This window comes from Orcinus orca, chromosome 1 (genome assembly GCF_937001465.1).
Source record: "Orcinus orca chromosome 1, mOrcOrc1.1, whole genome shotgun sequence".
NCBI classification, from domain to species: Eukaryota; Metazoa; Chordata; class Mammalia; order Artiodactyla; family Delphinidae; genus Orcinus; species Orcinus orca.
In genome coordinates, this window is record NC_064559.1 from 63382608 (window position 1) to 63396011 (window position 13404).

The 13404-nt window shown below is 37.3% G+C and overlaps 1 protein-coding gene across 5 annotated transcripts in view; it reads right to left on the bottom strand.

Moving 5' to 3' along the window:
* Window positions 1-13404, bottom strand: part of MAEL (maelstrom spermatogenic transposon silencer) — a 157918-nt gene that overhangs the window by 56506 nt on the left and 88008 nt on the right. For all 5 annotated transcript variants that reach the window (XM_049715909.1, XM_033427989.2, XM_004269705.4 and 2 more), the window contains 3 exons: window positions 11082-11206; window positions 10271-10325; window positions 10010-10151 (listed from right to left, as the gene is read on the bottom strand). In XM_049715909.1, the coding sequence (XP_049571866.1) occupies window positions 10010-10151; window positions 10271-10325; window positions 11082-11206 (322 nt within the window). The remainder of the gene's footprint in view (window positions 1-10009; window positions 10152-10270; window positions 10326-11081; window positions 11207-13404) is intronic.

Genomic DNA, 13404 nt, shown 5'->3' on the forward strand with positions numbered 1-13404 from the left:
GCAGAAAATTATAAGACACTGATGAAAGAAATTACAGATGATACAAATAGATGGAGAGATATACCATGTTTTTGGATTGGAAGAATCAACATTGTGAAAATGACTCTACTACCAAAAGCAATCTACAGATTCAATGCAATCCCTATCAAACTACCATTGGTATTTTTCACAGAACTAGAGCGAAAAATTTCACAATTTATATGGAAACACAAAAGACCCCGAATAGCCAAAGCAATCTTGAGAACGAAAAACGGAGCTGGAGGAATCAGGCTCCCTGACTTCAGACTATACTACAAAAGCTACAGTAATCAAGAGAGAGTATGGTACTGGCACAGAAACAGAAACATAGATCAATGGAACAGGATAGAAAGCCCAGAGATAAACCCACGCACATATGGTCACCTCATCTTTGATAAAGGAGGCAGGAATGTACAGTGGAGAAAGGACAGCCTCTTCAATAAGTGGTGCTGGGAAAACTGGACAGGTACGTGTAAAAGTATGAGATTAGATCACTCGCTAACACCATACACAAAAATAAGCTCAAAATGGATTCAAGACCTAAATGTAAGGCCAGAAACTATCAAAGTCTTCGAGGAAAACATAGGCAGAACACTCTATGACATAAATCACAGCAAGATCCTTTTTGCCCCACCTCCTAGAGAAATGGAAATAAAAACAAAAATAAACTAATGGGACCTAATGAAACTTCAAAGCTTTTGCACAGCAAAGGAAACCATCAACAAGACCAAAAGACAACCCTCAGAGTGGGAGAAAATATCTGCAAATGAAGCAAGTGACAAAGGATTAATCTCCAGAATTTACAAGCAGCTCATGCAGCTCAATAACAAAACAACAAACAACCCAATCCAAAAATGGGCAGAAGACCTAAAGAGACATTTCTCCAAAGAAGATATACAGACTGCCAACAAACACATGAAAGAACGCTCAACATCATTAATCATTAGGGAAATGCAAATCAAAACTACAATGAGATATCACCTCACACCAGTCAGAATGCCCATCATCAAAAAATCTAGAAACAATAAATCCTGGAGAGGGTGTGGAGAAAAGGGAACACTCCTGCACTGCTGGTGGGAATGTGAATTGGTACAGCCACTATGGAGAACAGTATGGAGGTTCCTTAAAAAACTACAAATAGAACTACCGTATGACCCAGCAATCCCACTACTGGGCATATACCCTGAGAAAACCATAATTCAAAAAGGGTCATGTACCAAAATGTTCATTGCAGCTCTAGTTACAATAGCCAGGACGTGGACGCAACCTAAGTGTCCATCAACAGATGAGCGCATAAAGAAGACGTGGCACATATATACAATGGAGTATTACTCAGCCATAAAAAGAAACGAAATTGACTTATTTGTAGTGAGGTGTACGGAAGTAGAGTCTGTCATAGAGCGTGAAGGAAGTCAGAAAGAGAAAGACAAATACCGTATGCTAACACATATATATGGAATTGAAGAAAAGAAATGTCATGAAGAATCCTAGGGGTAAGACAGGAATAAAGACACAGACCTACTGGAGAAGGGACTTGAGGATATGGGGAGGGGGAAGGGTGAGCTGTGACAAAGTGAGAGAGAGGCATGGACATATATACACTACCAAACGTAAGGTAGATAGCTAGTGGGAAGCAGCTGCATAGCACAGGCATATCAGCTTGGTGCTTTGTGACCGCCTGGACGGGTGGCATAGGGAGGGTGGGAGGGAGGGAGACGTAAGAGGGAAAAGATATGGGAACATATGTATATGTATAACGGGTTCACTTTGTTATAAAGCAGAAAATAACACACCACTGTAAAACAATTATACTCCAATAAAAATGTTAAAAAAATAGATATATGTATATGTATAACTGAATCACTTTGCTGTACATCTGAAACTAACTCAACATTTTAAGTCAACTGTACTCCAATAAGAAAACAAAAAAACTAAATCTAAGTCCTTACATGCCCATGTGGAATCAAGTAATTTTAAATTTCCAGTTAGTTTTGCTCCTTGTTCAGAACTTAATCCCCAGAGTACCTACTTCATATACACATGTTCCATTGGAGATATTTTAAATGAAAGCAGTTAAAAAACTAACAATGTACCACAGTATTAAAACAAACTACAACAACAAGAAACCCATTAAAGTCTGACTCCAGGGAAAAACGTCTCCGAATCTAGTTATACTATTAAAAATGACATTATTTGGATGTGTTTTTATTTATACTTATTGGTCCTCTTCCTCCAAATCATCCCAAAATATGAATTTTCTAGCAAAGGAAGATTCATATTCTAAAAATCTAACGATTATCAGAAGAGCTCTGTACACTCTTACGCTATTAATATTCATTATGCAGCCTGAAATATAGCTTCAATTTGAATGATTTCCAACGTTTCTTTTATGAAATTCCACTCCAAAGTAGTGACATAAGGTTGTAAGTGAATATGTCTGCTAAGTTCGTAACTTACTCCCAAAGTTTCACCACCACCTCATTCACTAAAATAATGTGCAGCATAAAGGCCTTTTTTACACCCTTTTCCTCTTGATTTCCAAAGGTCTCAGTGATCTCTTTTCCTCTTATTTCACGGTTAAGTTTCTCCTTTTCAAGGATAACCCTGCCTTTCCCTTTCTCAGGAACCACTGTCATCCGACAGTTACAGATGCTCTTTGCTCTAGTCAAACTGACTCACTGTTTTTTTCTTAAACGGTCTCTATGCTTTCATGCCCGAGTCACTGTTTTGCCCATTTTCTTCTCTTGGAAAGGTCCTTCCTTCAACCCAAATCTCTGCTCACAGGGACAGAGGAGATGCTCAATAAATATTCGTTGATTAAATAAAAGCTGCCTTGTTTCAGTCAGCAGGTCACAGTGAATTAATCCAAGGACAATTATGACAGGAAGCAACAAGGAGAATGGGGTATCTATAAAGGTTATACTCTAGCCTTCAAAGTAACATGATAGTCATTAACAGCCTGCTTATTTAAGATTCTGATACTTTTTGTGTAACTGTATTCTATTTCACCAATATAAAACCCACCCATTTCTCCTAGAGCTAGAGACAACATTTATCAAAAATTTATTACAAACTTTAATGTCCTTTAAGTAGAAGTTTAAAAGCAGTGTTTGAAAAGAGTCCTATCTGCTTATATTAACTAACAGATTCTAACAATAGTTCCTATTGTCTGCTACAACCAAAACTCCCTTGTAAAATACTATATATTGGAATCTTACAATATTATGAAGCTCAGGAAAAGGTAGACCCATCCTTTCCAAAGCAGTTATTATTAAAGTTCTTGAAGTACTATGTAACAGGTTCTATCTTTAATAAATCCCATGGCACAGACCTCCAAAAATGTCTTACACCAAAGCTACTCTTTTTTTTTTTTTTTTTTTGGCAGTACGTGGGCCTCTCACTGTTGTGGTGTCTCCCGTTGCGGAGCACAGGCTCTGGACGCGCAGGCTCAGTGGCTACGGCTCACGGGCCCAACTGCTCTGCGGCCCAGACCAGGGCACGAACCCATGTCCCCTGCATCGGCAGGTGGACTCTCAACCACTGCGCCACCAGGGAAGGCCCTGCTACTCTACTCTTGTTGCAGCCTATACGTACTCTGAGACTCAACACCATTTCTTCTATTCTAAAACATGATTTTTTCACATTTTAACTGAATGCATTTATTGGACTGCATCATACAATTTAAGGTATTCTACAACTGCTACTGCCTAAACATGTACAAATTTATTATTTTTTAAAGCAGTGGTATGTAGTATTTTATTTTTATTTTTGTTTTTACTGCAGTATAGCTGATTTACAATATTATGTTAGTTTCAGGTATACAGCTTAGTGATTCAGTATTTTTGCAGATTATATTCCATTACAGGTTATTACTAGATAATGGTATAATTCCCTGTGCTATACAGTATATCCTTGTTGTTCATCTATTGCATATATATTAGTTTGTATCTGTTAATCCCATATCCCTAAATTTGTCCCTCCCTCCACCCTTGTCCTTTTGGTAACCACTAGTTTGTTTTCTATATCTGTGAATCTGTTTCTGTTCTGCATATGTCTTTGAGTATTATTCTGGATAACCAAACAACTGTAATCCTTCAACATTTTAGTCAATAAACCATTGAGAAAGTATTGGTTTGTCTCTGAAACCTTCTACTGGTATCATCTGATAAGATCAAGAAAGAACCAGCATCAAAACTTGCAGAAAAGGTGTCTTTGAGTGGCTCGGGAGAAAATCCAGCGACAAGAGTACAATTCCATTTTAAGAAATGCCACATCACCACCCTGGATGGCACAGAGACAACAATGTATGAAAACATGGACAATGAATGATTCTGAATGTGAAATTTTAGGAATACTTTAGCCAGTAGCTGAGGCAATGGTACATAAATCCAAATATCCTAACACATCATCCATAAACTTTTAAGCCTAACAAGATTAAGCAAAACAAAGTATATACCTGCAGCATAACTAAGAGAAGCATAACTACAAGACTACAAGACTCAATTACCAAAAGAAAATCCTTACTTTTCAATGGAGTCATTTCTCAAGTTCACACCCAAGCCTCTATATAGCTTTATAGAGAGGGTGAAGCCCAGAAAACATGGGGGAAGAGAGAGAAGGGAAATTGAGAGCCCAAGATTAAATTACAACCATTCCCACAATGAGACGGTTGATAAATATTCAGAATCCTGGTAGATCAGAGCACTGGCTACAGGAAACTGACTTAAAAGTGCCTGAAGACTCTAGAAGGCAGCCTGGAAGGCATTGTTTCTGGGCAGCAGAGGGCAAGAGGAAGGGAAGGAGTCCTTTAGAGACTGTGTGAAGGGGGAAAAAAAGCACAGAGGGGGAAACTTAGGATTCTCCAGGACAAAGAAAGCAGGAAAAAAATGGAAAGACCCGCAACGACACTGCCACCACCCTGAAAGCATTCTAAGAAACCATACTTTGCTACACTGACAGAAGAGGAAGCACTTGAACTACAAATCTCAAACCAATGCAAAGGAACAGAAAGCCACTCAAGAGGTAAACAGAAAATGAGAATCACTATAGTTGATAACTCTCCCCATCCTCGATCCCTCAAAAAACCATGAAGGAGACGAAAACTATAAAACAACACTATAACATAACATTCTACATTGTTATTAATATATGACTTAAATATCCTTAAACAAAAATTTTGAAGATACAAAAACATGGCCTGAATAAGAAACTTCAAAACTAAGAACAGAAAGAAGAAAAGAGTTGACAAAACTCAGGAAATAAAAATCATATAGGAAAAGAACTGAATTACAAACTGCCTAAGGAAGAACAGATTCAAATGAGACGTTAATAAGGGAAACTGAAGAAAACAGAAAACTGCCATGAGAATAAGAGACTAAAGAAAGAAGAAATAAGGGTCAGAAAAACCTTTATGAAAAACCTTTACCTAATGAAAAGTAAAGAAGACCAATCATACATAATTGGACATCCTTAAGAAAAATTAAATGGAATAGAATATTAAACTACAATCTAAGAAAAATCTCCAGAAATTAGACCTGATTCTGCATACTAAAAGGGCCTGCCAAACACCTGGGAAGACTGACCTGCAGTAGTATACTCAGAGAAACATTCCAGTAAAACTATTAGACTTTAAAGATGAAAAACCATTCTTAAGGTCTCCAGGCAAAAAGAGCAAAATAACTTAAAAGATCAAGAGAATTAAATGAACAAACTTCTAAGAAGCAACATAAAGCAATACAACAATGCAGCTGTACTTTCTAGAAACTCAAGGAAATAAAATGCAAACCAACAGAAAAAATTTTAAATATGCAAGAACAGAGTTACTGCCATTCCCAAGAGCCCTTGATCAATCTACTAGATCAAGATTCAGCAAACTTTTTCTGTAAAGGCATCAAATAACACAGCCACTTATAGCTATAGGAGATATAATGAGACATACACGGAAACAGTAGTAATGAGGCTTCACAGCACTCTCAATATAACACAGATCAAGTAGACAAAATATAAAGAGATAAGGCAACTTAAACATAATAATGTAGAGCTTATGGATACTTGTCAAATGTTGCACCCAGATAAACACATATTCTTCTCACATACCCACAAAACATTCACAAAAATTGATTATATATTTAGTTACCAAAAAACTGCAAAACACTAGTAACTTCCATAAGGTAGAAATATTACAAACAATACTTTGATCACAATGCAAAGACGCTAGAATTTACTAACAAAAACCAAAAAAGCTTTCCATCTGGACATTTAAAAGCCTCATATTAACTCCTGCGTTAAAGAGAGCTGAAACTACAGAATTTTTTTAAAAAATGACAAAATACTACATCAACAACTTATGGGATGCACTGCAAGACATGTTTAAGAGAAAATTAACTCTACTAAACACTTACCAATTTAAAGAAAACCCCAAATTAACTAAATAACGAGCCCAAAAATCTAAAAAAAAAAAGAACCACAAAGTACCAAGAATATAAAAGCAGAAATGAATGAGGAAGAGAACAGAAAATTAGCAGATCTAATAAACTGTTGTTTTGAAAAAAACAGACAATGCACTACGCTAGCATGATTTAGGGGAAAAAGGTAGAAGCACAAATATATAAGAAACAATGAGATAAATAACCAGTGAAACAAGGAATTTTAAAAATTATAAAACACTAGTTTGCAGACTTAATCTTAAACAAATTTGGAAATGTATATAAAATGCATAATTTCCTAAGGAATTACAGATTACCAAAATTGATCCCATTAAAGTTAGAAAGCCTAATCAAATCAATTTTCATAGAAGAAACAGAGAAATTTTTGTGGGAACTGCCCCACAAAAGTTCACCAGTCCCAGATAGGCACAATCTGTGTGAGAAAAATTTTAAAACAGACTTGAAAGACCCAAAAGTAGATCTGAACAATGGAAAGACACCTCTTGCCTTTGAACAGAATTCAACATTATATAAAGGTTTCAGTTTTCCAAGTTAATTTATAAAGTTAATGCAATCCAAGGAACTTTATGGAGCTAGACTGAAGAGTGATACTTCTGAATATACTTTGTTTCAACTATGCTAATACATTCCACATTCAAAATATAATAAAACCAACAAATATGGGCAAAACCAAAAATGGAATAAAACAAGCAAACAGACTTAACTATATTTCAAATGAATAATTTAACCACATTGAAGGAGAAAAAAAGAACCAACTCCAATAACTTCTGAACAAAGTATTTTGACTACCTTCAGACTAAAACAACTGAAAGAAGATTCTAAACTGTTAATATGCCTTTTTTTAAAATAGTGGTTATCACTTAATTCTAAAACAACTTAATGCATTCTAGGACTGGACAAACAAAAATGTTGAGCACCAGGTTTTTCCACTCAGAAGGGCAATACAAAAATGGAAAACTGGAAAATTCTATGGTTTTATATTGGAATTGTAGGTTCAGCATGAACTCATGGTGAGATAAAGACAGGGAGAGAGAGAGGAAGGAGCAAGCAGGTGAGCCTAGCTGCATAAAAATGTTTATGAAAGGTATGTATACACATATATTTACTAGCTCTTTCCACTAAGGGGAACTAGAATCAATGACAGTCTAATAGGAATGAACACCCAGCACCCAGATTCTATCTCCTAAATGCACACTCTTCCACTAAAAGGAATCAAGGCTCCTTGGAGAAATGGCTAATTCAAAGCTGAAGCAGGGAAAAGTACAAGATGAACCTGAAATATATGGAGCTGGAAAGCAAAGAAGCACTCAAAGAATGAGGCAGCAATGTAAACAACAACAACAAAACCCAAACAAAGAGACCACTGCTTTGAAGGGACTTCCACTGGCCATAAAGGAAACAATCTGAGCATAAAAATAAGTTAATAAGAGATTATGGCCGACTGAATAAGATATAGGAACACATGACTCCATACTCATAAATAAATGAAAAAAAGTCAGCAAAGAGGAAAAGCTCCTTACAGTAGAATGCTAACTAATAAATGTAGAAGCAAAAATCAGATTAGAAGGACTTCCCTGGTGGCGCAGTGGTTAAGAATCCACCTGCCAGTGCAGGGGACATGGGTTCGAGCCCTGGTCTGGGAAGATCCCACATGCCGTGGAGCAACTAAGCCTGTACGCCTCAACTACGGAGCCTGCACTCTAGAGCCCGTGAGCTACAACTACTGAGCCCGAGTGCCACAACTACTGAAGCCCACGTGCCTAAAGCCCGTGCTCTGCAACAAGAGAAGCCACCCAATGAGAAGCCCGCAAACCACAACGAAGAGTAGCCCCCGCTCGCCGCAACTAGAGAAAGCCCGCGTGCAGCAACAAAGACCTAAGGCAGCCAAAAATAAATTTTAAAAAATCAGATTAGAAAGCCATCATTTCACAAAAATAGTAATAATCGACCCAGGCAAAAATCATCAATGGATGCTAAAACTAGCAGAGTAAAGTTTGAGGAATAGATTATCTACTAAATCTCAAAGAATCTCCCAACAGAATATTAATTATAAGGTAAAAAAGAGTAACTTTTCAATAGAGAAATTTGGCAGACACTATTCTTAAGCAAATGATCAAAGCTGTCAGTAATGAGACTGACATCAGATGCCTCCAGATATGACACACTGAGAAGACACATCACTTTTGTGGTACTCCTGCTAAAAATATATAACCTCAATCTAATCATGTGGAAATACAGGCAAACTCAAACTGAGAAACATTTTGCGAAGTAATGGGCCTGTACTCTTCAAAAAGGTCAAGATCATGAAAGTCAAAGACTGAGGAACTATTCCAGATTAAAGGGCCTAAAGAGACATAATAACTAAATGCAACATGTCGTCCTGGCTTGGATCCTAAATTTTTTTTTTTTGGCTATAGAAGACATTATTAGAACAACTAGCAAAATATGAATATAGCTTTTTTTTTTTTTTTTTTTTTTTGCGGTACGCGGGCCTCTCACCGCTGTGGCCTCTCCCGTTGCGGAGCACAGGCTCCGGACGCGCAGGCTCCGGACGCGCAGGCTCAGCGGCTATGGCCCACGGGCCCAGCCGCTCCGCGGCACGTGGGATCCTCCCAAACCAGGGCACGAACCCGTGTCCCCTGCATCGGCAGGCGGACTCTCAACCACTGCGCCACCAGGGAAGCCCTGAATATAGCTTTTAGATTAGACAGTAGTACTGTATCAATGGCAATATCCTGTTTTGATAACTGTATTGTGGCAATATACATGATCTTGTTCTTAGGAACAACACATTGATACTCAGGGGTGAAAAGGCATCATGATAGCAACTTGCTCTCAAGAGGCTGAGAAAAAGAAACAGTGTATGTATATTTAGAGAAAAAGTTATAAACATATAAAAATATTAAGTTAGAGAATCTGAGAATGGTATATACAACTTCCCTGTACTAGAGTCTTGCAACTTTTCTGTAAGCCTAAAATTATTTCAAAGTAAAAAATATACTTTCAATTTATTTCACATCTTTTTTTTTTTTTTTTTTGCAGTACGCGGTCCTCTCACTGCTGTGGCCTCTCCCATTGCGGAGCACAGGCTCCAGACGCGCAGGCTCAGCGGCCATGGCTCACAGGCCTAGCCGTTCTGCGGCATGTGGGATCTTCTCAGACCGGGGCCCGAACCTGTGTCCCCTGCATCAGCAGGCGGACTCGCAACCACTGCGCCACCGTGAAAGCCCTATTTCACATCTATATTTCTTATAACTACAAGAATTCTATGTAATAAAATGTCTATACAAATAAATACAAAATATTCTTTCATTAGTACAGAAATTCTAAGTGATAAAGCACTGTCAGTTTATTTGGTAGTTTTTTTGTTTTTATTGATAGACGAAGTAACAATGTACCTTACAATCAATTAAATATTATATTCAAGGAAATACAATGATTCCGAAGTTTCATAGGAAAATATTGTTTAAAAAGGCAAAAACTAATCATACCATATTTTTTCAGTTCAGAAAACAGTATCACTATCACAAAATCACTATAAATACCTTGTGTTGCTAGAATAATCCCACATGGCCACATCTAGGAAGCTCCGAACCCAGGTCTTAGAGGGCTCCTTGAGAAATTTTTGCTGGTAGATCCCTACTACAAGATCCTCTACAGTGAGAAGTTCTAGATCTTGCCTGATTTCTTCCATTGGTAAACAGAAACACACATACAATTAGTAAGTTTAGGTACACAGAACATGTACATCAAAATGGAAACACAGATATTAAAATGCATTTGAGCAGTGACCCAGTTTAACTTACCTGATGACTTCTCCATATGCTTCAAACACCAGTTGACTCTGGCTCTATCATCAGACTGGAGAAGGGAAAAAAATTTTACTTATTTTCTCCTATCTTCTGTTACTTTTAATTAATGTGGTCCTTTCAAACTGGGGGAAGGGGAAGGAGGAGGGGTAAGGATGGTGAGAAGGGAGAGACTGAATAGTCTGTGACAACTAAACAAGAACTGTAAAACAGAGCAACATATTCTAGAAAATACTGCTAATAATAACCAGTTATGCTCATAAAGCAATGTTAATATACTTTATGAACAGCAAGTGAGACTTAGGGTAAGCAAATGAAGAAACCAATGTTCAGAAAAAGATAAATAAGGTGATTTGTGTTCATGGTGACACTAATAAACAGTAAGGTTAAAACCCAATTCTATGACACCTAGCCTAGAAGAACTTAGACAAAACAAAGAATAAAGATTACAAAAGGAAGGTCAAGGGACTGCTACAAAAACAATTTTGAACAAACAATTCTCTTGCCTAGGAGAATAGGTGTACAGACTAGAAATCCATCCTTCAGAGTAAAAACAATTGAAGATATTTCAGGAGGAACTAAAAACATGAGATTGACTGAAGCTGAAATACATTCAGTTTCTGCGGTCTTCAAAATCCCTCCAATACCAGAGAGATTTAGAAGAAAAAGCATTATGCCTAATTACATTCAAAATAAGAACGAACATATATATTTTAATACACAGGCAAAAGTTATTTCTTTGGGTATCTTTCATGGATCTTTTGGTTTCTAAGTAATGACTTAAAAGAAATTCTTATGTTGAAATTACCTTGCAGTAGACAGGTGGCCAGTTCCCTGGATTTGGATGAATGAATCTATAAAGGTTTTGTAACACCATTGCTTGGTCACGCCCAGATTCAAAGTTTGAGATAGGAATCTTGTGACTAGAATCACCTGAAGGAAATAAAAAGTAGGTAGGAGTTAAAAATTTGACTAAGACAAATATTATGGAGTAGGTATAGAAGTAAGGGTACAGGAAGGGAGTAGTGGATAACTCATATTTAAGCACTTGTACCAAGCCTGCTTATGGTTAGGTACTTTACATATTTTATCCCATAATCTTATGAGGTAGACAATATACACATATTAGAAAAGAGATAACTGAGAAACACAGAAGTTAGCAGTAAGTTAACTGAGAAACACAAAAGTTAGCAGTAAGTTAACAGCTGGTGAACAGTGGAGTCAGGACTCAAACCGAGGTTAAGTGAAAGAGCCTATATAGTTTTTATAGAAAGTTTTCACTATTCCTACGTGGCCTTTCATGAATCTGGTTTATTAATAAGGCTGGAGACCTTGATAGTAATGACTGCTTTTTAAAAGACTGTACGATGAATACTTCTACTTCCAGTAAAATATGGACCAAGTAATTCAGACCAAACTTCCCACAAAAATTTAGGATGTCAATAGCACCTGCAGTAGCAAGGAATTATTAGATCAAGATGCAAAATATTATAAAATCCAGAGAGGTTAGTCTAGCTCTGGGGGCAGTTTTCCCCCTGGAGTAAGTTGCTAATTCCAGAAGAGGAAGTTTAATGGCTGAGATAAAAAAAAACCTAACAGGGCAGGAACACAACTCCACCCATCAACAGACAAGCTGCTTAAAGTCTTCCTGAGCCCTGAGCTGCCTCTAAACACACCCGTTGACACAGCCCTGCCCACCAGAGGGACAAGACCCAGCTCCACACACCAGTGGGCAGGCACCAATCCCTCCCACCAGGAAGCCTGTACAGGACTCTTAGACTAGCCTCACCTACCACAGGGAAGACACCAGAAGAGGAACCACAAACCTAAAGCCTATGGGGCCATAAACACAGAAAGTTAGACAAAATGAGATGGCAGAAGAATATGTTCCAGATGAAGGAACAAGATAAAAACTCGAGAAGCACAACTAAGTGAAGTGGAAATAGGCAATCTACCTGAAAAAGAATTGAGTGTAATGATAGTAAAAATGACCCAAGATCTCAGAAAAAGAATGGAGACACACACCAAGAAGACAGAAGAAATGCTCAACAAAGAGCTAGAAAATATAAAGAACAAACAGAGTGGAACAATACAATACCTGAAATGAAAAATACACTGGGAAGAATAAACAGCAGAATAAATGAGGCAGAATAATAGATAAGTGAGCTGGAAGACAGAATAATAGAAATCAATGCCACGGAACAGAATAAAGAAAAAAAGAATGAAAAGAAATGAAAACAGTTTAAGAGACCTCTGGGACAACATTAAATGCACAAACATTCATGTGATTGGGGTCACAGAAGGAGAAGAGAGAGAAAAAGGACCTGAGAAAACATTTGAAGAGATAGTAGCTGAAAAATTCCCTAACATGGGAAAGGAAACAGTCACCCAAGTCCAGGAAGTGCAGCAAGTACCATATAGCATAAATCCAAGGAGAAATGTGCCGAGACACATGTTAATCAATTTGACAAAAATTAAGGACAAAAAGTAAATATTAAAAGCAACAAGGGAAAAGCAACAAATAACATACAAGAAAATCCCCATAAGGTTATCATCTGATTGTTCAGCTGAAACTCTGCAAGCCAGAAGGGAGTGACATAATATACTTAAAGTGATGAAAGGGAAAAACCTACAACCAAAAATACTCTACCCAGCAAGGTTCTCATTCAGATTTGACATAGAAATCAAAAGCTTTACAGACAAGCAAAAGCTGACAGAATTCAGCACCACCAAACTTGCTGTACAACAAATGCTAAAGGAAATTCTCTAGGCGGAAAAGACCACCAGAATACAAGAAAATTACAAATGGGTAATCTCACCAGTAAAGGTAAATATACAATAAAGGTAGGAAATCATCCACCTACAAATATGGTATCAAAACCAGCAATCCTGACATGAGGAGAGTACAAATGCAGGACACTGGAAATGCATTTGAAACTGAGAGACCAGCGGCTTAAAACAAACTTGTATGTATATAGACTGCTATATCAAAACCTCATAGTAACCTCAAACCAAAAATCTACAATAGATATATACACAAAAAAGAAAAAATCAAACACAACACTAAAGATAGTCATCAAATCACAAGAGAACAAGAAAAAGGTTAGAAAGAAGACCTACAGAAACAAATC